A 24,979-nucleotide genomic window follows, 5' to 3' on the forward strand; every position below is an offset into this window, starting at 1 on the left:
ATATGTATGCGTGTGTGTATGCATGCATGTGTGTATATGTATAAAATTAATCATGTATTTCCAACTGTTTCCATTAGAAAAGGGTAGAGAAATAAAATAGGGGAAGTAGATTTACCTTATACCCAAACAGAAACAGAATTAGGACAATTAAATTTAAATTCAATTAAAAATTATTTACATTGTTACTTAAAATCAGTTATTTTAACACATCGCCAGATACCTTGTTAGAAAGTTAACATTACCTTTTGTGAAATCATGTTAATGAGCTATTTTCTTTTAACATCTTTAAAGTCTGATTCATGAATAACTAGCTCTCCCAACATAAGTTAAATGATCCTGTAGACAAATTGATGAATTGGTATGAAGTTGGAAAACAAAAGAACTGGGTGCATACATTGTAGGATTCGGTTTTTGTTTTCTTCAGTTGGCAAAGACGAGTGCCAAAAAGTAGTATTTGTTCGGTATTTGAGTGATGAGGAGAAGAGTCTTATATTGTTCTTCATCATGGATGTTTTTTTTTTCCAGGCAGGGCAATGAAAAGAACACTTTAAAAAATGTTTTTCTCAGTTGTGAAAGACACTCAATGCTCCATGTAGAAAATTTGGGAAATACAGGAAAGCATAAAGAATAAAGTAATAAAACATCCATAAAGGAAACATCTTAAAGTTCAAGGCAGGAATTTGAAGTACAAAGTTCACTCAGATGTCACTTTTTACTGGAAAACTGCCTAACGTTATTCTTGTGCTGTGGAAATCTCAACTTTCCCACAGTTTTCTGGTTGAAAGTGCTTATGTTAAAAGATTCCTAGAGTAAGATAATAGCCAAGGCAGGGAGCTCAGATGCACCTGGTTTGACTCCTGCTATGATGGGCGGTAGGTAGTGCGGGAGGTGGGTGAGTTGGAGGTGAGAGGTGTTGTGTGAAGATCTGATGCGCTAATAGGTTGTGATTCCACATCCCTCTTTGATTTTAGAACAAATCCATGCTCACACCCTGTTCACGCCGTTGCTGATTGGTTTTGTGATCGCAGCTGGTTTAATGTGTATCTTCGTGATGATTCTTACATACAAATATTTGCAGGTAACCATTTATTTGTTCTCGCCCTCAAATGCTGTAATGGCAGAACCATTAACCATTAAAAGATGACTCCTCTTTCCCTTTCTCTCTCCGCCAGAAACCCATGTATGAAGTACAGTGGAAAGTTGTCGAGGAGATAAATGGGAACAATTATGTTTACATAGACCCAACACAACTTCCTTATGATCACAAATGGGAGTTTCCCAGGAACAGGCTGAGTTTTGGTCAGTATGCTACAGGGGTTTTCCATGACACCTTTTTGTTTTCACATAGCAGTGCCTTTAGGGAATCCCAATAGCTTTCTTTATTTTATTTCACCTGAAACAATAAGGTTTTTCCTGCAATTTCGCTGCCTTTGGTAGATTTAGTATCAAGTACACTTTAGGGAAGTGTATCTTGACACATTTGTCCCTAATTCCCTTATTGGTTTTGAAATGACACAAATGTTTCTTCAATTCCACCACCACCACTCACTCCCTTGTCTTCCTTCCTACAGGGAAAACCTTGGGTGCTGGCGCCTTTGGGAAAGTCGTTGAGGCCACCGCTTATGGCTTAATTAAATCGGATGCAGCCATGACTGTTGCTGTCAAGATGCTCAAACGTAAGTTCCTGCAGGCTGTTTTGGGTGCTCACCGTCAGTGTCCCAGGTTTGCTTTTTTCTAAAATAAGATGTTTTTAATTTTAGCAAGCGCCCATTTAACAGAACGAGAAGCCCTAATGTCTGAACTCAAAGTCTTGAGTTACCTCGGTAATCATATGAATATTGTGAATCTTCTGGGAGCGTGCACCATTGGAGGTAAGGACATGGCCAACCTGCCTCTTGTAATTGGTCAAATTATCAAAAGGTGGGAGATTTTGATATGATTTTTGACAATGCTTGATTATAAGCTCCTTGCAGGATTTTGACCCAAATGTTTAACCTTTTGCTGGATTCCCCCCAACCCCATTGAATGTTAAGAATGTATATTTTAATGTTTATAAGAATATATGGGGCTTCTCTGGTGGCTCAGACAATAAAGCATCTGCCTGCAGTGTAGGAGACCCAGGTTCATGTGTCTTGTTCTTAAGAATTATATTTTGTGTTTATCATCATGGGGTAGAACACCCAGGAGGACGTACCTAGTTACTGTCGTGTATATCACACCAACATTGACCTCTTGAATATCTTGAGAATGTCTCATCTCCTCCAGAAAGCTTTTCTTTTATTTCGCGAGCTTTTATTTAGGCTGGATGACTCTTTAGCCACTAAAGAGTTAATGTTCATGTGCGTGCTGTCATTAAAAATAGGCCTCCAAGCCTACCAGCCCTCAAATCTACACCAAATGAGCAAAGACTTCACTTTGATAAAAAAAGAAATTTTCCAGTTTTGAAGCATTCATTAGTCCTCCCATCAAGACTTTCTACGATGTTTCCAGAAAACATTTCGGTCTAAAGGAACAAAGATGTATTAAAATGAGCCATTCCTCAAGATCTGGAGAGATCCACGGTCAAGTTGACAGCTTTCTGTAATTTCTTAAAACAGCCCCCATAAATGTTGTTTCACTGACATCATGAATTGTTCATGAGAGATTTTTGCCCAAGTTAGTTAGTTGTTAAATAACTTCAGAGCTATAGTGTTTTAGGTTTTACAACAGGGAAAGAAAACAGAAGTTCAACTGATAGGGCCCCGAACACATGTGATGGCCCTCCTTTTCAGGGTTTCTCCCCACCTTCCAGTCTCAGCTGGTGGTTCCAGTGGTTGGTTTTCCTATTATGCTGCCGTTTGTGCATATGCTCATCATCATTTCCATAATGACATTACAAAAGGCGTGAAGCCCTCTCTGTAAACAGAAGTGAATCAGAGGACTCACATAGGAAGCTTGATAACTAATGATGAAGGCTATAACTCCTGTCTAAAACCAGCAGTCACGCCTGACCCCTAATCAGGCAGAAATTCAGGTTACAAAGGTTGTTTGGTTTTACTCCACAGAATCCCGTGTTCTGCTAAGCAATGTTCATAGATAGGATTGTACTCGTACTTGGTAGGCTTAGCATTGACCCTGAATGTGAATGGCTGTGATCGCCCTTGAGTATTTTTATGGAAGACTGGATGGTCTGTATATCTCACCTCCCTCTAATTTTCTCTTAAATGCTCATAGGGCCCACCCTGGTCATTACAGAATATTGTTGCTATGGTGATCTTCTGAATTTTTTGAGAAGAAAACGTGATTCATTTATTTGCTCAAAGCAGGAAGATCATGCCGAAGTGGCACTTTATAAGAACCTTCTTCATTCAAAGGAGTCTTCCTGGTAAGACTGATTTACATAAATAGCTGTTGACAGGCAGTTCATGGGGTCATAAGGGTTTGCAATCAAGGCTGATTCTTTAAAAAAGTGAACTGAGGTACTTTGAGGTGTAAAATCAGAATTATTAAATCATTTAAATGTGATTAACGGTTTAGAAAGTTCAAACTGTTTTTAGAGATTCAAATAGTCTTGAACTTAAATTTTTGTTTATTTTTTAAAATGTATCTTTAGTGTTTCCCTGAACTTTAGTTCTGTTTAGTTGAATGAATTCTGTACCTGTTTCTCTTAGAATGGTTCTTTCCTGTGCGTCATTCTCTTTATACTGTTGAGCCAGGGTCCTATATAATTTCTGTACCTGTTTCTCTTACCGTGGTTCTTTCTTGTGTGATTCTCTTTATACTGTACGATAGGGTCCTATATGCATCTTTAGAGTGAGACACACTGTTTATAGGGAACATGGGAAAGGCTGCCAAGTTGTCACAGTGAATTCCTTTAAAACCTTTAACAGAATGGCAGAGAGCTCCAAATAGCTCTCTGCACCAAGGTTTCTCACCATCTACCTCCGAATTATTTCTGTATTCCTTGCCCTCTTTTTCCTAAACTTAGGTTCAGAGGCATAACTACTGTAGCACATTTTTTAAAATTCTGCACCTTATTTTCATCTCTTTTATCCTTGATACCATTCTGAATTTGAATATGTCAAGAGTTTCAAGTTCCTTTAAGAAGTTGCGTAGTTTACAATCAGAATAGAATTCTCTGCCATCTTTGCCTTTTCTTTCCAAGTGTTTGTTAAGATCCACCATTTAAGATTTTCTAGATTTATGCAGCCCTACAGAATCATAGTCATCATGTCTAATCCCTTATACATTTTGTCTCTGCAGTTGTGTGATGGGTTTCCTCTTTCCTTTTTATTTACCATATCCCCTATATTTTGAGAAGGCAAGACTTTGTCTCCTGAACTTAACCCCAGGCCCTGAAGGAGACCTCTTTAAATATGGTTGATGGGCGATTACCTCATACAGTGTTTTTCTGTACCTCTGGCTGAAGTTTTAAACCCTAGATGAAGCTTTTTGTTTTTTTTCAATCCTGTAGACTTTGGGTGGTGTCAAGTGGCAGTAAAATACAGTATAAACCAAACCACCTTTGGTTGTTTCTCTAGCACATATGCTCTTTATATGAATAAATGAACCACTTTGCCTTATTTCTAAAACCTTGGCCCCACACATATTTTTTGATTTTCTGAAATAATGGCCTAAATAGTTCAATCCTGTGTAGTGTTTTTTGTGCTTTGGGATCCCATATGGGATTGGAACCACCAGCACGCTCTGAAGGAGATTGTTGTCATGGTGTTTCTATGCTAATCAGAAGCAGGAAGTACTAGAAATCTTGAAGACTCTCCAGCCAAATGTTACAGATTCAAGAGGTCCAGATGGTTCAGAAAATCATCCAAATTATTGGTGTTTATCTGAACCAAACTTGGTTTTTTTAAACTATCTTCCATCAGTCGCTATATGTTAACGATCCCTGTCTTCCCCCACTAATAACACATCTCAGGAGCGCCGGTTCTTTGTCTCTTTCATTTTATCTCTCTTGAGGCTAATTTAGAGAGTTAGAAGTTATGTGGGATAATGGTTTTGGTTCTCTGTTTCTCATTAAATCCCTGGTGTCGAGAGATAGGACATTTCTAACCAGAGTCCCCTCTACAGTTGAATACCAAAAAAAAGGCCATCTAATTCTTAGGGATTAGACCCCAATGTTGAATATTAAAAACTCATATTTTACTGAACAAGATTTTCTTCATTCAAACTTGGCAATACTTTCTTTAAATAAATCAGCCTCTTATGTAAAAAAGGGAGTGGAGAGATAGCCTGCCTCTCACATGCTCCCCCATCTCCCATTTTATTTACTCGTGGTTTGATGGATGTTTCATTTCTCCCAGCAATGATAGTACTAATGAGTACATGGACATGAAACCTGGAGTTTCTTATGTTGTACCAACCAAGGCGGCAGACAAGAGGAGATCTGCAAGAATAGGTGGGTACCTATCAAACAATAAGAACAACCTCATTGACTCAGAGTTTCTCATACCACCGTGGAATCTAACATGATTCCTGGTAGTAACCGGTTCTTCTTTACAATAGGCTCAGGGTAAGTGGGTATTTGGAGTCAGAGCCTGTGTTATTGTATCTGAGCATCTTGTTGCATATATGATAACATATGAATATCAAAATACATCAGATACATATAAAAAATATGAGACTTTTGCGTTCATCCACCATTCTTCTTCCTTAAAGATTTTGTAACTTAGCCCAGGATTGGGAATATTAAGTTTGTGATTCCATACCTTCCTATCCTTAACACTGGGGAGACGATTTGCCTGCAAGTTCACATCAGTTCCCTGATTACCAGCCCTTGGTGGTGTTGTCACTGTCTTTTACTCTCCTTGTCTTAAAGATTTCAATTGCTAAGAAAATCCTTCTTCTCCTAACAGGTTCATACATAGAAAGAGACGTGACTCCTGCTATCATGGAAGATGATGAGCTGGCCCTGGACCTGGAGGACTTGCTGAGCTTTTCTTACCAGGTGGCAAAGGGCATGGCGTTCCTTGCCTCAAAGAATGTAAGTGGGGGTGATTCTCAGAAGGGTCCTGTCCCTGCCCCCATGCCCCCAAGGAGTATTTAGAGCCATACTCAGAATGCAGAGTGTCGCTTGAAGTGTGGTAACCAAAAGCAGAGGAAATATAGTTTCTTCATGTTCCAACTGCTGTCTCTTTGAAATTCCTGTTCTCATAAGTTTTAAAGTGCAAGCCTGTCTAAATGAGCTTTCTATGAATATATTTTTTATATGCAATGAATTCATTTAGAATTTGGCTTTTAGGATGTAGGAGCTGCTCTTAGAAAATAAAGAGATAGTTATTTTATCAGCCAAAGGAAAGAGTATCTCTTGTAGTTGCAGTGCTTGATGAAGCATATACTTGAGTCTTTTTGAAGTTAGACTTCAAATATTGCATGTATGGTTTACCAAGTGCTGGGGAAGTAAGGAATCAAGAGAGAGTAATAAACATTTGATCAGAAGGTTGAGGGTAGGAAGAGAATGAAGGAACCAAAACAAGAAACATGGTCTCTAGAAGGGTGAGAGGAATTTCTTACGAAACCAGGCTAACAGAATAGGATGAGGTTACAGATCCTACCCTTAAGTGTCATTGGTGACATTTCCAAACAATTACCAAACTAAAAGAGGATACAGGATGGCTGAAATAAAGAGCCTCTTCCCTTTGTCCTTTGGAGGGGTCAAATTCAAGTTGTAGACATTTTAGAAACTCTTTTTAAAAGGACATAGTCAAAGAGAAGCATGTAAAATTAAAGCAGTCCTAAGGGGGGAAAAAAGCGTTTATTCAAGCTGGTTTTGAAAGCAATTATAGTAATTAAGGTCCTAACAATGTAAAACACAAATTTGAACATCGTTCAAAGCGTAATCTAGATATTTATTTTTGGTCCACCGAATAGTTTAAATGTAAAGCAAAACTATTGGCTCTATATAACATAAGCAGCATTCTAGCATTAAATATAGCTTTCACTCTTTAAAAAGTTTAAAATAAATTTAAATGGTTTTCTTTGTCTCCTACTCTTCTAATAGTGTATTCATAGAGACTTGGCAGCCAGAAATATCCTCCTTACTCATGGTCGAATCACAAAGATTTGTGATTTTGGTCTAGCCAGAGACATCAAGAATGATTCTAATTATGTGGTCAAAGGAAACGTGAGTACCCACTCTCTCTTGACAGTCCAGCAAAAGATTTTTGTTTCAATTTTTTTTAAATATTGTCTTTTTATGATTTTTATAATGCAAATCCTACCTTTGCGATATCATGCATCTAGCAGTCAAATTAAATATACTTTAGCAAAATTCCAATAATAGGATTCCTAATTCTAATTGTGTAATTATAGGGCATGTGAAGGAAACAGAAATAGCCTTAATTTTCATTATAGCTTGAGAATAGCAATGAACTCGGTTTTGTTCAAGTGAAACAAATGTGGACCTGAAGGTCACAGCAGGAGAATTTTATTTTGAGATTGACAGGCTATGTGAAAAAGATTAAAATCTAAGATAATGTTCAGAGTTAGGTATATAGAATCTTGGATCTTATAATCAAGAGAGCTTATTAAAGACGTTCTTAAGGAATAATTGGCTTATGGGACATAGTGATTTTATTTCAAAGTGCTTTATTTCATTGCCAATTTTCATTGTATCGACAGGGCAACCCCTTGTCATTAGAATGCAGCGTCTTCACATTTTAAAAGTTGGGGAAACTGAAAGCACAGTGTATTTTAGTGATATTTATCTGAGATGACACGGATCAGTAGAGGCTGAAACCAGAGCCTATGATTCCCAGAGCAATATCCCCTTAGTATGGGAAGCCAGTAGTCCTGAACATATATTTTTCTCCATCTATTTTCCCAGGCTCATATCTCCAGTCCAGAGCTATTCCTAGAGGTAGCTATTTGTGTGCCTACACATAATGTAATATTTCCTTCTCCATCACTAAGGCGTCTCTGTGGGTGGGCTGTACTAGACTTGGTTTTTGTAGAAATGTTGCTGGGTTTACTTTCTGATGACAGTATGTGTTTCTATAATAATAACTCGCTAAGGCTAGGAGTGTTAATAACACCAAGTCCCCACCATCCTGGTGCACTACTGGAGGGAAGAATGAAAGGTGGTTCTCTATCCAGGCCTTCGAATACCGACAAAAGGCTAATGGGTTCCGGGCCCAGTCTTGCGGAGTTCGAACCTGGTTCTGTCATTTAGTGAGTGTGTCGTATTTGGTAAAGATGACCCCAGCACCTCTGATTTCTTTTATTAATCTCAAGTTAAGAGCCCCTATAAGAACTTTAGCACAAAATCTGGGAGGGGATACTAGAAAGCATTTTTATTTTTTTCCTACTGACTAAAATAACTTTAAGACCAGAAAAAAATTGTCTTCCCAGTTTTGGGTCCTAAATGGATTATGGGAAGGGTTGATTTAGCTTTCTGTGGTAAATTAAGATCCAAGAATCCAGAAATGTCTCTAAGAGGAATAGTCACAGAAAGTTTGGCTCGATGTTAGCGGAAGGAGTTCAGGATGTGAAGTTCAACTGTTGAATTTAAAACTCTGAATCTGCCACTCACCACCTTGGAATAGTCATAGTCAGCATAAGCCACTGCTGTCTTTATCAAGTGGTTGGTTGTACAGGGCAATTTTCCAGATCCTAGTGAATCAGCCATACCGAACTAAGCACTGGTACCCACATTATCTCATTTAATCCACAAGACAACTCATGGAATTTGAGATTTGATTTTTGCTTTATAGAAGAATATCCTGAGGCTTCTATTACAGATGTATGTGATGTTCCCAGTGTGTTAGTAAGGGATAATTGTGGCTGTATTTGACAGAACACCCAAAAGGAAAGTAAAATAAGTATAGGAGTTGCAGGCCAGGCCTGGTATGGAGGTTCTGTACCAGGGAACAAATTCCTCAACCTTTCCATTTTATACCATCCCTGGTGTGGGCCTTAGCTTCATGGTCCAAGATGGCCTCAAGAAAGCCAGCCAACATATCCAGAAGGCAAGACAGTGGAGGAGGAGACAAGAAGGAAAAGGCCACAGGACACATGCCAACTTCATATTAAGGAAGTTTTCCAAAAGCTGTCATACAATACTTAGTGGCCAAAACCAAGCCACATGGCTGTACACAGCTATGAAGGAGCTGGGCAATGTAGTCCTTACCCTGGGAGGCCACATTTCTATTAAAGGATAAGGGAAACTAACCTTCTTTGGTAACTAACCTCTGTGTTACACAAGGCCAGTGGTGGAGCCCAGGTTAGAACCCAAGTATCTGTCTCTGACAACTATGTTCCTAACCACAAGGCTGTACAGACTCAGTGACCCCCATCTTGAAAATGAAGATAGTACTGGGGCTTCCCTAGTGGCTCAGACAGTAAAGAATCTGCCTGCAGTACAGGAGACCAAGGTTCAATCCCTGGGTTGGGAGCATCCCCTGGAGAAGGAAGTGGCAGCCCACTCCAGAAGACAGTATACAGTTGACCATTGCACAAGGCAGCAGTGAATCTCAGTATAAATGAAAGCCAGAACTCCATATCCATGGTTCCTCCACGTCCTTGGATTTGACCAAGCATGGATCATGTAGCATTTATTATTGCAAAATATTCTTGTATAAATGAACCCATGCAGTTCAGACCCTCATTGTTCAGGGGTCAGCTGTACTCGTGATCCACATATTTCAGAGGTAGTCAGAAAAAAAGTAAAAAATCATAATTCACAAGAGTTCCCTGCTGGTCCCCTGGTTAGGATTCTGGGCTTTCACTGACAAGGCCTGGGTTCAGTCCCTGGTCAGGGCACTGAGGTCCTGCCCACTGCTTGGCACGCATACCCCAGTCCACCCCACAAAAGAAAAACCACCCCAAACTAAAAAAATCACACATAATTCTCAGAGGTAATCAGGGTCCTCTGAGGTCATATGGGTAGAAGGTCTTTGTGAGGTGCCCATCAAGTTCTCGCCCCACCTCTCTATAGGAATATTTTCTATTCAGTTTTTGATTTTTTTTGATTTGTTAATCACAGTGTGATTAACATTGTTGGATCTTCCATGCTTCCATTGCAGGCTCGACTCCCTGTGAAGTGGATGGCACCGGAGAGTATTTTCAACTGTGTGTACACATTTGAAAGTGATGTCTGGTCCTATGGGATTTTTCTGTGGGAGCTGTTCTCTTTAGGTAAAGTGAGCCTTGCCAAAGGCACCTTAATCACACTCAGAGCTACCAGTGCTCTCCTTGCTTATTGTCATGCTGATTTGCAAACTGTTTGTGCCTCAGGAAGCAGCCCCTACCCTGGAATGCCAGTCGATTCTAAGTTCTACAAGATGATCAAGGAAGGTTTCCGAATGCTCAGCCCCGAGCATGCACCTGCGGAAATGTAAGGGCCCAGATGTCCTTCCTTCAGATAACGTTTCCTCTTTTGTTTTCCTTTTTAAAAGACAGAAACCCGTATGTTAAGGGTTTTCACTAAGCATAACTTGAAATGTCATTTGGTTCCTTGTAATGACATCCTGGGCAAATGTTATTTCTGTCGCTGAGTTTCATAAAACTCACTACCAAATAAAGTTTTGGCGGAGTCTCAGTACACACAGTTTTATTTTATACCCACGTCATTCAGTATGTCCAGTTGTGTAACCCTGGAATTAAGTTTGAAATTGTTGAATGGCATATATCTGCTGATCAGTTAAGGGCATTGAGGAGTGATAATTGGCCCTGGTCTTGCAGGTATGACATCATGAAGACCTGCTGGGATGCAGATCCCTTGAAAAGGCCAACATTTAAGCAGATTGTGCAGCTGATTGAGAAGCAGATCTCAGAGAGCACCAATCATGTGAGTATACTCTAGCCAGGCATAGGACCTCCATTTTCTTGGTTCCAAAGCATGTCCTCCTCCTCAGGTTCTGGGGGTGAGGACTAAGCTACCCACCCTTTCTCTCCTTCGCTTAGGCTATAAATTGAGTAGGAAAGTGAAGCAATGGAAACAAGTTCTTTTTGCCTGGCCCCCTACTCTGAGCCAAGGGATATGAGATGAAGAGGGGAAAGAGTAGAGGGCTTGACGCTCAGAAGTGTGGGCATAGAAGTTTCCATAACGATTTGCCACTTTTCCTTCTTCACCCCAAGTGTTGGTCATGGGAGTTTGCATCTTTTCTCTCACGTGTCAGGCCATTCAGCCTTTGGAGGGTTGGGGTAGGGCACATAGAAAAGACAGCTTGTTCCCTGCAGTAAAATAAACCTTCTGCTCAAGTAAGTATAACCACAGTATGGCAGATAGCTTTCATGGCCACAAACCGTAGAGAATGAAGAGTTGCTTGAAGTTGAGGGATCCCTCCCAGTGATTTGAGAAGCGCGGAGTTCAAAATGCAAATTCATGATTTCTTTTGCTTTTAAGGAGGAATGAGTGATCCTTACTTCGACTCAGATTTTTTTTTAACCTGCTTTTTTCTTCTGGATTGTGCTTGGAGCTATCTTTTCTTAAGATTATACCATTGATACTTTCAGGTTGAAGTTCGCTCTTCTGGGTGTCAAAGCACATTTCAAATTAGACAGCATTTCACACCCAAGTGCCTGGTTCTCAATGGAAGAACCACCAATTTCTTAGTGAATGACATCAGCCATTAGATGGGAAATGGCTACAGAAATTTATGCACCTTTTAAAAAGAGTTAGGTCGTTCTCATTCCTAGATGCATCCCAGCAGAAAAGCACATTTTGGACTATCACTTCTTATGTAATCAGACCATGGGAAAATGAGGGATACAACAAAGCTTATCCTTGGTCAGTGTGGTTCGGTTCTTAGCTGTAAGGTCTTGTCAACCTCCTGGCTGTAAGAATCTTCCTCAGTTATTTGCAGTTCCTAAGCTGTACATGTGCCCCTTTGTTCCTTGTGGGGACTGGCGTATTGACTGTGGGTTTATTTTCCTCAGATTTATTCCAACTTAGCAAACTGCAGCCCCCACCGGGAGAACCCCGCGGTGGACCATTCTGTGCGCATCAACTCTGTGGGCAGCAGCGCCTCCTCCACGCAGCCTCTGCTTGTCCACGAAGATGTCTGAAGCAGAGTCTGCATCCGGGGGGTCTCCTGACAACCCCGACCCCCCTCTCTTTTGGTTTTTACAATGGTTCCTTTGTTTTCCTTCGACTCGAATCCTACTCAAGGGTAGTGGACACCCTGTCTTTATGAGCACCCTTTAGTGGCCAATGATTTTTGTCATCAGCTACCATCGAGCTGCCTATGTTCCTAATAGCACACTAGCCCCTGCTAACGAGGAAACTTCAGACTTGGAGAAAGGGTGGGTGGGATGGACTAGACACACTGAGTCCTTCCCAAGGTTTCTCCAATTTCTATCCGAAAAATGTAGTTGATAGTTTTGAGTACATAGCAGTAGTCACCTTCATTCCTCATAATCACCCATGATGGTATGATGATGCAGCAAGGCTAGAAGCTGAAACCTTATCCTTTGATGTGGAAAATAGAATGTTATTCAAAGGCCAGAAGCCTATGAATATCTGGGCTCAAGAAATCTGGTATTTCATGCTGGGAGTAAGACATAGGCCATGGAAAAATGCTCTCTGCTCCTGAATAAAGACTGCTGGGCATGAGCCTTTGTGCTTCTGACCTGGTTTCTAAATCAAATTCACTAATAGTAGCTGAATTGGAGAGACGGCCTCCCAGCCCACATTTTGTATATACTCATCTATAAATTGTACACATTCACATATTGAGGGGGGGGGAACCCACAAGGTGTAGTTTCTGAATACAATTCTGGCTTGAGTCTGCTGTGTATAGGAATAACTGATGAGCCAGAACAAGTTTGAAGGAAACAGTGCTTTAAAAAAAAAAATTATTGCCAAGCACAGTCTTAACAAAAATCTCCTTTTGTAGCCGATGAACTTGCTCTAGAGATTGTCCAGAACAAGCCGACCAGCTTCAGAATGTCATCGTGTTCAGTGGATTTGATGCCTTTTGCAAAAGTGATTTATTGCATGACTGGCAGGAGTGACAACCAGTGCTATCTTAGTTTGGATTCTTCTGTAGCCAAAAATAAACTTTAGATTCAGCCTCCATCACAGGCATGTCCTGGACACCTGGCCAGTATCTATATAAGTGTGTATGTGTGCGTGTGTATGTATGCTTGTAGACAAAATATTGTGGGAGTAGTCTTGCCTTGAGCCCAGGAGGGTCCTTCAGCACCCAAGAAGTAGCCTGGCTTTCAGCAGCAGCCCAGCTTCTGTTTCACTTCACCTTGCTGTGTAGAGAAGCTTACCAAAAGCTTACATAGAGGCGTGCTTAAGTCCATATTTATTTGCAATCCACCTGCACTTAAGGCACTCTGTTACTTACACTCAACATACTGTACCTGTTCCTTAGACCTTATTAATGCTACTCTCCTACTGAAACATTTCAATTCTACCCTTTAGGCTGTAGCCTGGATATTATTCTTAGTGTTACCTGTTTTTTTGTTTTGTTTTGCCTCTACCCAATTATAAGAGTCCATGGGTACATGGCAGGGTTTGTGTGTTGTCTCGCAAGATTCAGGTATGCTGCCCTCGTGGTTTTCCCCTCCTAGGTCTCTCTGCTTTCATTTAGAGAACTGTGGCCATTTATCTGAAAGTAACCATTTGCACTGGAGTTCTATGCTCTCGCACCTTTCCAAAGGTAACAGGTTGGGGCGTTTTGTTGCTAATGTAAGACGTTTTTGCTGTTTGCCACACTTTGTCTGAAAATTTCCTTTGCGTTTCTATTGACTTTGGTTATAGTAAGAAAAGTGGTTGTTAATTGTAGATGTCTAGGTACTTCAGGGGCACTTCACTGAGAGTTTTGTCTTGGATATTCTTGAAAGTTTATATTTTTATAATTTTTTTTTTTTTACATCTGATGTTTCTTTGCAGTAGCTTAATGTTTGAAATTATTTTGTGGCATTTTTTTTTGTAAATATTGAAATGTAGCAATAATGTCTTTTGAATATTCCCAAGCCCATGAGTCCTTGAAAATATTTTTTATATATACAGTAACTTTATGTGTAAATATGTAAGCGGTGCAAGTTTAAAGGATGTTGATGTTCTATGTGTTTTTTCCTGATATGTTGTCCAATTGTTCACAGTTCTAAAGAATTCTAATAAAAGTGTAAATATAAAGTCAAATGGAATTTTTATTTTATTATTTCAGAGTCAGTGAAATTAAACTTGAAAGTGTTAAAAGTGTTCAAGTACATTCACCCTGACATTAGAATGGTTTGTACCTAGTATGTGTAAGATGAGGTTTCCAGATGGCTCATAGGTAAACAACCCGCCTGCCAATGCAGGAGGCCTGGGTTCGATCCCTGGGTCAGGAAGATCCCCTGGAGAAGGAAATGGCAACCCACTCCAATATTCTTGCCTGAAAAATCCCATGGACAGAGGAGCCTGGTGGTCTATAGTCCATGGGTCACAAAAAGTCAGACATGACCTTGCGACTGAGCACATGCACATGTGTGCATGTAAGATACATGCAAGGCTATCAGATCACTAGGATTTGTATACTTAAAGATTTGATAAACATTTATTAAGAATTTGTATGTGCTGTTTTCTCATTTTATTTTTACAACCCAAGATCTCCATTTAAATTGAAAAGTAATATAGAAAACATTGCTAAGATGATTATTAAGTTGATTCATTCTGAAATGACCCATCTTGGTTAGCAGCAATTTTATGTGGTTCAATCTGATATAACTAGCTTGTTTCCTCCTAAAAGAGATTGTCTAAAAATTAATATGAACAGTGAAGTAATTCACAAGGTTGACATGAGGAATCCTGAGAAAATGGTTTGTGTTCTTGTTGGCTTAGATTTTGAACATCCGTCCTGAGATGTTCTCGCTCCACCTTTTAGTCTTTATTCTCACTTGTTTCTGGGACAAAATTCTATCATTTGCTTGGAGGGAGGTGACTTGTATTACTTAATTCAGTATGTTTTGTGACTGACGCATCCTCTGTATTCAGGAGGGCTGTCCAGACCAGTGAACCCTGCATAGAGCCTAAGAGTTATTCCAGCTTAAAATAAAGACTCACCCTGAACCACAGAATCCTATTAAAGATGAGGTAAGCACACTAGACACCATCAGTTTTTATTTTCTTTGCTGTCATGGCATCTACTCCTGCAGAAGTAACTCCTGAAAGGAGAGGGAAGAGGGGTTAAAGGTGACCTGTAATGAAGAGGAAGCCTTTTAAAGTCTTGAGGGGAAATGGTGTGACCAGAAACATATCAATAATCAATGAAAAATAGACCCGCATTTCAGTTAAGCATTTTCCATTATTTTATTACAGATAAGAATGAATGCTAATTGACCACAAAACAAGAAAATCCTTTATACATATTTTCAGTGTCATTTAGACTTTTTCATGTATGTGCACTCTCGAGTTAGAAGCAGTCCAGAGCCCCTGTTCTATTAGCCTAGGTGTTTCCTTCACTGACCCAGCTTTAATCAAGGAGATGCTTGGTGTCAACGTTCTGGATTCAGAGGTGCCAGCCTTGTCCCGACCTCTTACTGCTCTGTGACGCTGAACAGATGAGCTCTTGAAATCTCATCTCCCGTAACAGTGGTGACTGCCTCATTATACTCAGCTGAAGTCTGTTCATGTGCCTATTACATAAATAGCACTCAAAAATGGTAACTTTTGTCATGACTGATTAGGCTCCTTAAGAAGGAAGAAGATGCTCCTGTACCAACTACCAACGTACCCCACGTCGAACTCTGTGGTCAAAAATGTGCTTCTAGCTACTGTCTTCCTCTAAAATGCAAACAAAACTGTACTAGTTTGCCGTGAAACTTGACTTTGCTAGAGAGATGTCTCTGTTTTATATTAAAATCATCAGGAATTCAAGGCTCTTAATTTTGCTCCAGTATTCCCTCCATTCTTCTCTCATGTTACCATAGACTCACAAACATGCCCCACACTTCTGTTTCCATTCATTCTGACTTCATGTTGTCTCCTCTCCCAGCAAGCCCCCAGCTTTCCAGACCGGGCAAATAAATAATCTCATTGGAAGTTGCCTCTGAATCCCCATGACACTTGATACCTGTCCTTTTTTATCACTCTTACAATTGATTCTGCCTGGTACTATAATTATTTTGATTCTTGTGTTAGCTCCTCCCCACCTGTACTATATTCAGTGTTAGCATTAGCAGACCTATATGGGCTAAGGTCTCTGATTTCACAGGTTATCATTCACTTGTTAAAGTATTTAATTAGACACTCCAGAGGTTAAATTGCTTGAGAAGTTGCTAGGAGTGAAGATTAGCCCAAGTTCACTCAGTGGTCTGTGGAGTCTCTGTACCTGCATGGTGACAAGTACCTGGTCTTACCATGCTGGCGTCTCCCCATCTGTGCTTGTGTAGTCACCCCTCTTCTATCACAGCACTCTGTCCCACGGAGATGCCTTAGTCTCAGCTTCTCTGGAAGCCTGTACTTGTCAGTGGGAGTTAGCCTAAGGAGAGATTCACCCGTCACCCTTAAATGATCACCATGTTTCAAGATTTCTTGAGAAACAGGTGTTCTCAGATGCTCCTGAGGCTTCTAGCACAATGTTTCATGAGTGATTAATCTTTTTTGAATGAATAATTAAACATTCCATCAGCACAGAGTAAGGGAGAGCCGTCTGGGAGGAAATAGGTCTTGGAAAGACAGGAAATGTACAAAGTTTACCCAGAGCAGCACCTTGGAAAGGCAGCTTCATTTCATCCTAGGGCTGAGGCTTTGGGGAGAAGAGGGAAGGGGAACTAAGAACTTTCTGGCAGCCTCACTGAGGAACACCCAGCTGCCTTGTGGGAAAGAGGAGAAGAGAAGTAGACAAAAGGAGGGCTTAGGTAGCTGGGGCAGGGTTGGGGAGGAAGGGAAAGAGAAGTTCTCTCATGCAGTGTGGAGGCTACAAGGAGCCTCTTGTGCAGCCCAGGAGGCTGGGCTGGAGGCACAGAAGTAAGACAGGAGACCTACACCCTAGACTTGAACTTGGGAGGTCCCAGCAGGGCCAGCATCTCCATGAAGAAACACCCTGCACACCCACTCCCAGGAGGGGCCTTGGGACCAGCCTGACTAGTACCAGCTGGGCAGCCTTCCAGTGGATGCCTATAAAGGAAAGTGTATTAGTCTGTTATGCCTGCCATGATGATGTATCACAAAGTGGGAGGCTGAAGCAACAGACATCCATTGTCTTCTGGAGGCTAGGAGTTCTAGATCAGGGTGTTGGCAGGGTCGGGTCAATTCCTTCTGAAGGTTGTCAGTCTGTTTCTTGCCTGTCACCTGGCTCCCTGTGGTTCGCTAGCCATTGCTGGCATTCCTTGGCTTCTAGATCTCTATTTTCTTCATGTGGTGTTCTCCCTGTGTGTGTGTGTCCAATTTCCTCTTTCTTTGAGAATGGCAGTCATGTTGGGTCAGCCAACTCTATTCTGGTATGACCTCATCTTAACTAATTATGTCCGCAATGGTCTTATTTCCAGTAAGGTCAATTTTGACATCCTGGAAGTCACTGTTAGACTTCAATATGAATTGGTGGGATACCAGTTCAGTCCATAGCAGAAGTGTCTGAAAAACCCTCTGTACTGTAGCAGGTGACCTGATCCTCACTAGCGTACTGAAATTGGCTCTCTGAAAAACTAAGAAAATGATCTCCAAAATGCCAATTTCAGAGCACACTTTTCAATTATTTTATTATTTAGAACAGTGCCTGGTCTGTAGAAGACACTCAATACTTCTTGAATGAAGGAAACTTTATGCTCCTCCTTGAAACTTGCCCGCCTCATCTTCCTCCTCTATTTTCCTCCATCGCCCCTTCAACCATCAGAATTGTACAAGATCTGGTCCTTAATGTCTTCTCTCATCTGATATGCTCCCATCAACCCCTGACCTATTTCATATCATCTCTGTGATATGGCTCTCATGGTAAGATGATTCCAACTCTGTCTCTGAAATTTCTCTCCCTGTGTAGACTAGGGTTGTGAGACAGAATAGAAGACACCCAGTTAAACGTCCCATGCAATATTGGGGACATAGATACTAAAGAAGTATTTGTTTATCCGAAATCCAAATGTAATGGTGTCTCTATATTTTGTTTGCTAAATCTGATAACCCTTGTCTAGATTTGAGGAATCAAACTCCAGCACGTGGAAGAAATGAAGAGTTTTGATGACTGAAAAACCAGAGGAGGAACTTTACTTTAGTGAAGATCTATAGATGTCAGGTCTCCTTGGGTTTGCTGTCTAAAGGTGATGTCTTCACCTTCATTCTTGAAAAAATTTTTCACTGGATATAAAACTCAAGAATGGCAGTTAAATTTTTCAGCATGCTTATTTCCATGCCCTCTTCTGATTTCTATTGTCATTGTTGAAAAGTCAGATCAATATATTGTTCTTTTGAAGAGAGTTATCTTTTTTCTTTATTGCTTCTAACCCTGTCTTTGATTTCACTATGAAATGTCTAAGCTCTGATTGATACAAATGAACTTACAAAACAGAAACAGCCAGAGATCAAATTTCTTTCTAAGAGATTTTTTTGGACTCTGAATCTATGGATTGATGTTTTTCATGGATACCGGGTATTTCTTAGCTCTTTTAAAATTGACTCTGCCCATCCTGTTTCTCTTCTCCATCTAGAATTCCAATTCACTGCATCTTAGAGCATCTCACTCTACCCTCCATGTCACTAAATCTTTCATCACATTTCCCTTCTTTTTGTCTTTTTACACTATTTACAAGGTAATTTTTATTCTTCTTGTTGTCTAAATCCCCCTTCAGCTACTGCCCAAGGAGAACTTTTTTTTAAACACCATTATTGAAGTATAATTAGCATACCATAAAATCTACTCATTGTAAGTATACAATTCAGTGATTTTATTAAATTTATAGTTATGCAACCATCCCCATGATATAGTTTTAGAACATTTTCTCCAAAATTTATCTCATGCTTGTTTGTACTTAATGAGTATTCAAATAATTTTAATGAATTAATTTTTGATTACTCTTGCCTTGTAAGGTGACACCACATATTTGACTCCCATAGAATGCACTCAGTTATTTAGATCGCTGGGATCTCTCTAAATGTTTTGATCAAATAACAGTGATAATTGATAGGTTGCCTTGTTTGGATATTATCAGTGATGATGCAGACAATGGTGATGATGGTAATGATAGCTACCATTTGTTGAATGCCTAATATGTACCTGGTCTATATTGGATGCTTATGGCTGGTTAACATAACTGACACCATGTTGGACCCACACAGTTCCTCCTGTCCTTCCACTGTTCCTACCCAGGACTGTGCTCTGTGGTAAATCCCTTCTTTGTTGCTAACAGCTTTGTAGTTAATAGATATTCCTTATACCCATTACAACCAGGTGGCCTCTATGCTCTGATAGTCTCCAAACAATGACAGAGGCCTTTGTTGACATATTCCCAGTACCCACAAGACCAGCTGTTGCTGCTGCTAAGTCACTTCAGTTGTGTCCAACTCTGTGCGACCCAGTAGATGGCAGCCCACTAGGCTCCTCTGTCCCTGGGATTCTCCAGGCAAGAACACTGGAGTGGGTTACCATTTCCTTCTCCAATGCGTGAAAGTGAAAAGTGAAAGTGAAGTCGCTCAGTGGTGCTTGACTCTTAGCAACCCATGGACTGGAGCCTATCAGGCTCCTCCGTCCATGGGATTTTCCAGGCAAGAGTACTGGAGTGGGGTGCCATTGCCTTCTTCAATCCATCCTGAAAATTACTCTATAATAAACTGGTTCATTGATTAAATGGAGGTGCCTGACTCATTTTTTGGTCTCAGGATAACTTCTTAGTTCATAGGTATTTTTTTTTCTCCCTGTCGTTCAACAGATGTTTTACACAGATTACCTTATTTAAGCCTCAAAATAACACTAGGAGGTAGGGATGATTTATCTCCAGTTAAAGATCAGAAAACTGCCTCTGAGAGGCTTGCTGTCTTGCCTTAAACCCCACAGCTAGGAGCGGTCGAGTTGAGAGGCAAGCTCTAGTTCGTTTGATCTCTGAATTTTAAACAGCAATGTCACTATAAACTAGTTTGTTATATAGACAGGCAAGCTCCATGTATCCTCTGCGCTTTGGATGAGGTTTTAGCTATTTCATTTCACCTTCAGTTTTGCAAAGAAAGAGAAAGTGAATCAACCATTTTGCTCCCTATTGTTAATACCTCTGAATGTTGGTGAGAATGGTGGTTAAAGTCAAACTTAATGAGAGGCTCCAGAATCAACCACTGACTTCCCAGATTCACGGTCTGCGCTCTCACCTGTGTACCATGTGACCCTCCTTGAATCCTTCAAGGACATTTTCCCCTTTGTATTTAAAAGAACAGTCTTGTTCATTCCAGCCTGGTGAGAAAAACATAATAGTGTTTGCAGCAGGGGCTGGAGTCTGAAATGCAGAGAAGCCTTGGAGAAAGAGGGCAAATCAGGAATTGCAGATCAGTGCGAGTGGGGGTGAAAATACCACCTTTCCTTTGCTCCAACAGTTGTTATTGTTGCTTATAAATTAACAAGCTGTCGCCCATATGTCTCCTCCACTGTCGATTCCACTTTTGTTGGTTAAGTGCAGCTTTCATGATGTAGATTTGACGGGGTTGTGGGGGGAGGCAATGTTAACCTCTCAAGGGCTGGGTTCTTAGGGTTAAAGGCTCCTAATTGAAATGCATGTTCTCAAGTGGCTCTTCTAGGTATCTCTGTCCACCGTTGGCTTTGAAGTGTGTGCGTGCTTTTTCAAGCACATCAGCAAGACCCTGGTGTATTGTATGAGGCTGACCTTTTTCTCTGTGGTCTGTGGCTTAGCAGCTGCTTTTGTTCTGTAGCTAATGAAGAATGAGGACAGGCAAGCACTTTTGTAGTGGTTATTTGTCTCAGGATGTGAATAGATATTCTAGGGCAGCTGAAAACATTTATGTTGACATGACAAGTCACCAGACCTGAGTGCCAAACCTCCCTTACATGGCATCATTTGCTCTAATCAGGGTGTGCTTTACTCTTGAGAGGGGTGGGTGGTTTAAAAAACTGGTACGGGTAAACTGACTTTCTTTACTGCTTACATCCAGTTGATATGATATTAGTCTGTGAAAATGGTTTTCATTCGGTGACCTAATCTATCAATAACTTCTTCAAATGGCTTTCTCGAGAAGGATACTAGAACCTCAAATAGGTTCAGTGAAAAAGAATGCTGCTGTCGATTAGTGATGTCTGCCTGGACATGGGTATGGGGAATGCTGTTTATTTGTTAACCCACATAACACCTTTATATAGCTCTTATTATGTTCTAAGTGCTTTACATACATTAACTAATATGATCCTCTCAATGACCATGTTTAATATTTTATAAATGAGGAAACTGAGGCATAGAGAGGTGAAGTAACTTGACATAGTAAGTTGCCAAGGCAGAATTTGAATGCAGGGAGTCTGGCTTTGGAGTTTGGTTCTAAAGCACTGTGTCAGACTGCCTCTATTGTCCTGTTTCAATCAAGACAGACAACGTGGGTTAGCCTCATTCAGTAAAAGCCTCACATGTTTTCCCTTGGCCTCAGATACAAGAAGGTATCTATTCACGAGTCACAGTGGAGGTGGAAGTCCCCAGGATGAGAAGGAGGAATTTCCCAGGTGCTCAACATGTGTGAGTATAAACCACAAGTCCAGGCTAACTCAGGTCTCTGAAATGCATAATGTTTAAAACTGACAGGGAAAGTTGAAGCTAATGATACTGTGAAAGGTATTCCAAGCCCATCACTTGCCCTACCTGTGGTTCTGTTTATAGCTCAAGTGAACTTTTTTTCTTTTAGACAACCATTTATTAAGTGCTAAGCTCTTTACTTGCATTATTTCGTCTTTTTCTTTCCCCCTTTGGCTGTGCCAGGTCTTAATTGTGGCACTTGGGATCTAGTTCCCTGATCAGGGATCAAACCTGGGCCCCCTGCACTGGGAGCATAGAGTCTTAGCCACTGGACCACCAGGGAAGTCCTGCATTGTTTCATTGTATCCTCACAACAGTCCTAGGAGGTAGGACTTTGTCTCCATTACACAAATGAGGAAACTAAGATCCAGGGAATTTAAGCAAATTTTGTTTGGCTCCAAAGTCTCTCTCAATGGAATCAGAAATTTTCTACTTCTTTTGCTGGGTTGCTGCTGAATCCCCAGTTAAAAGGAAATTCTAGGAAGCAAAACATTCCATGGCAATGGGGTCCCAGAGGTGTGCCTGGCAGACTCTTATTCCCCTTCTCTACAGTCACCCCTGACTAGTCCATCACAGACCACATTTGGGAAACCATAGAAGTTCCCTACAGTTCAGTAGCTTAAAATTCTGTTGCATTTCCACGTGCTTGACTAGCTGATAGCTCCTCTTACTAGAAGGTTTCCTGTCTGGGGGCATTTGGGTAGCATTTCTCAGCCATTAAATAGACACTCTTTTGACTCAACAGGAAGATAAAGGAGGAAGTACAGCCTCCTTGTCTGCAAGTTTTCCAGTCCTCTCCAGCACCAAGGCTGTTGCTTTCAAATTAATTGTTAATCCCTCTTAGGTCAACTCTGATATGATTCCTTCCATAGCTTTTTATTTTATACAAATATATACCTTTACCTCTATCATCTGTCTAGCTCTCTTTGCATATATATTTATATACATATTTCTTGTTCTTTAAAGAAATGGGAAATTATATATTCTTCAACTTATGTTTTTAACTTATACTGTATCATGATTATCACTCTAGATCACCACATGTAAATGAAGCTTAAAATTTTGCATTGCATGGACGTACCAAAACCTGATGTTTTCAGATAAGAAATATCACTTTAGCTACCGAAAGTTTATAGACCTTATATTTTGGGGCCTACCTCTAACAAATGTAGAAGCTGACATGCATTTGTTTGTTTGGGTTAAAAACAGAGTTGGGGAAGTATGTGATAATAGATTTTAGTCAATTTATTAGATAAAGATGATCCATATGAGAAGGCCTAGAGCAATGCCAGGTAAGGTGTGTGTGTTCATTAAAGGTTAATTAAATCTGAAAGTATAATATCCTTTACTAAGTAAAAAGAGGCTGAGAAAGTAGAAGGTACATTAGTGTGCCTGGATTGATTTTTATTCAGTGAATTTTAAAAGGAAGATTATTAGCTTTTCTTAGATGTCTAAAGGAAATTGAAAGAAAAGGAGGTATTTTCCAATCATACACATGCATCTACAGTTCAGCTGCCCATGATTAAAATAAAGCCAGACCACACCAGGGTTGCATTAGATATTCACTGCTCAGATAGCAATGAGGTATCACTTCCTCCTTGAACTGTTCTCCAATGATTGCAGTTCCCCTACTGATAAGAATGTCAATCCTTACCCCTGTTTGGGCTGATTAGTTAAGCATTAGCCTGCTTATAACCAACAATCAAAATATAATAGCTGCACACCAATAGCTGTCAAGCCGTATAACCTCCAACTCCCTGACATTCCGAATCATCAGAAGACTAGTCGTTGGAAACAGTGCTTATGCACAATCATCTAAAGGATAATAAGTTCATCTCTTCTCTCCTACAAAAGGTAAGTTCTCTCCACGAACATAAGAAAGTTGTTTGCATGGACAGGCTATATTGAACCATAACCCCAGAAATGTTTTTGCCGAATTATACTTCGGAGTATTCCATCAGCTTCTACCTTAGATTAAGAAAATTGTAAAAAGAACATTATAGTGATGAATGTTTGGAGTCAAGAAGACCTGAATTTTAATCTCAGCTCTGCCATTTGTTAACTTTAAGACTTCAGGTGAGTCATGTAATTTCTCTGAGCCTTGGCTGCCTCATTTATTAAATAGAAATAAGAACAGCTTCTAGCTCTTTGGCTGTTTGTAAAATTAAATGAGATAATCCAGGCTAAGTGTTAGCAGGACGGTACTCAATTCCTGATCTTGGCTGAGGGTCTAGATACCTAGGGGCCAGGCTTTCCATTTCCTACACCCTTTGAATCTCCAGCAGTCTCCCCAGTTACATCCCCAGCCTCCCTGGCAGGTCCCCACTTGCCTCCTCATTCATTCTAGGAAAAGCTAGCATAATGACTTCTATGAACCTAGGCTTTAAAAAATGAAGGCTCCAAAAGGGAGGGAATGTTGTCTTCTGGCAGCTCCTGCCTGTCACACAAATTAATCTTCCAACAAATTATACTGCCACATCTGAAAAAGAGTTTGTCGATCTGCCAACAAGTCGACAAGTGCACTGAGTATAACTCAGGGATTCGTTATTTGTCTAAAAAGTCTCTTGACATCCCAATGAGCAGCAGCATTTCAGCCGTGGGCTCCGAAAGAGTGCCCTGCAAACCACATGCTGGACAGCACAGGGTACCATCCTCATCGTTGTTTTTAGTGCGCTTGTATCTATTACAAAAGAAGCAGAAGGACATAATGGAGGAAATGTCTTCAGATCTGTTGAACCCCACACATAGGCTGTTCGGCACCAAGGTGACTTCAGATGGTGTCATTTAAGTTCTGTGGGGTTGGACTCAACCATTTTTGAAATGAGATGGTCATGATATATCAGTGGTTTTCGAAATACTCAGTAAACATGGGGATGGGACATGGGGAGTGGGTGGGACTTTGAGTCCCCACCCTTGATTTACCCAGAGCTATCTGATGTTTATCTGATCTATATATCTGGTTAGAAGAAAGGTCTGCTACCCAAAGCAAGAAAAAGGTTGTAAAAACCACTGGATTGGTTGATCTCTAGGGCCTGCAATTCAGATTCTCAGAATTAGCTGAGAACAGGTGATGACCTTTCTCTTGTGTGTCATTCCACCCAGGCCCTTTCCTAGATGTAAGCAAATAATAGGTGCAGTCCCAGCCCTGACTCAGAACCCAGACACACCACATCAGAACTGAACCCTTCTGGGATGTGCACAGTTCCTTAGGAATTGTGGCAAAATGCCTCCTACCCTGGTTTTCAAGATCACTCTTCCTTGCTTCCCCCTCCCCCACCCCAATCTTGCCTTGGGCTGTACCCCTTTGCTGCAGATGAATCAGGACTCAGACAGGCAC

The 24,979-nt window shown here is 40.6% G+C and overlaps 1 protein-coding gene across 2 annotated transcripts in view; it reads left to right on the forward strand.

Annotated features, from left to right (window-relative positions):
• Positions 1-14,092, forward strand: part of KIT (KIT proto-oncogene receptor tyrosine kinase) — an 82,677-nt gene extending 68,585 nt beyond the window's left edge. Inside the window, exons 10-21 of one of the 2 annotated variants that reach the window (XM_018049156.1) lie at positions 972-1,078; positions 1,173-1,299; positions 1,572-1,676; positions 1,761-1,871; positions 3,214-3,364; positions 5,301-5,395; positions 5,853-5,980; positions 6,998-7,120; positions 10,020-10,131; positions 10,231-10,330; positions 10,678-10,783; positions 11,875-14,092. In XM_018049156.1, coding sequence (XP_017904645.1) covers positions 972-1,078; positions 1,173-1,299; positions 1,572-1,676; positions 1,761-1,871; positions 3,214-3,364; positions 5,301-5,395; positions 5,853-5,980; positions 6,998-7,120; positions 10,020-10,131; positions 10,231-10,330; positions 10,678-10,783; positions 11,875-12,003 — 1,394 coding nt within the window. In that variant the 3' untranslated portion in view covers positions 12,004-14,092. 2 annotated transcript variants of the gene reach the window in all.

Source organism: Capra hircus, chromosome 6, assembly GCF_001704415.2.
Source record: "Capra hircus breed San Clemente chromosome 6, ASM170441v1, whole genome shotgun sequence".
Classification (NCBI taxonomy): domain Eukaryota; kingdom Metazoa; phylum Chordata; class Mammalia; order Artiodactyla; family Bovidae; genus Capra; species Capra hircus.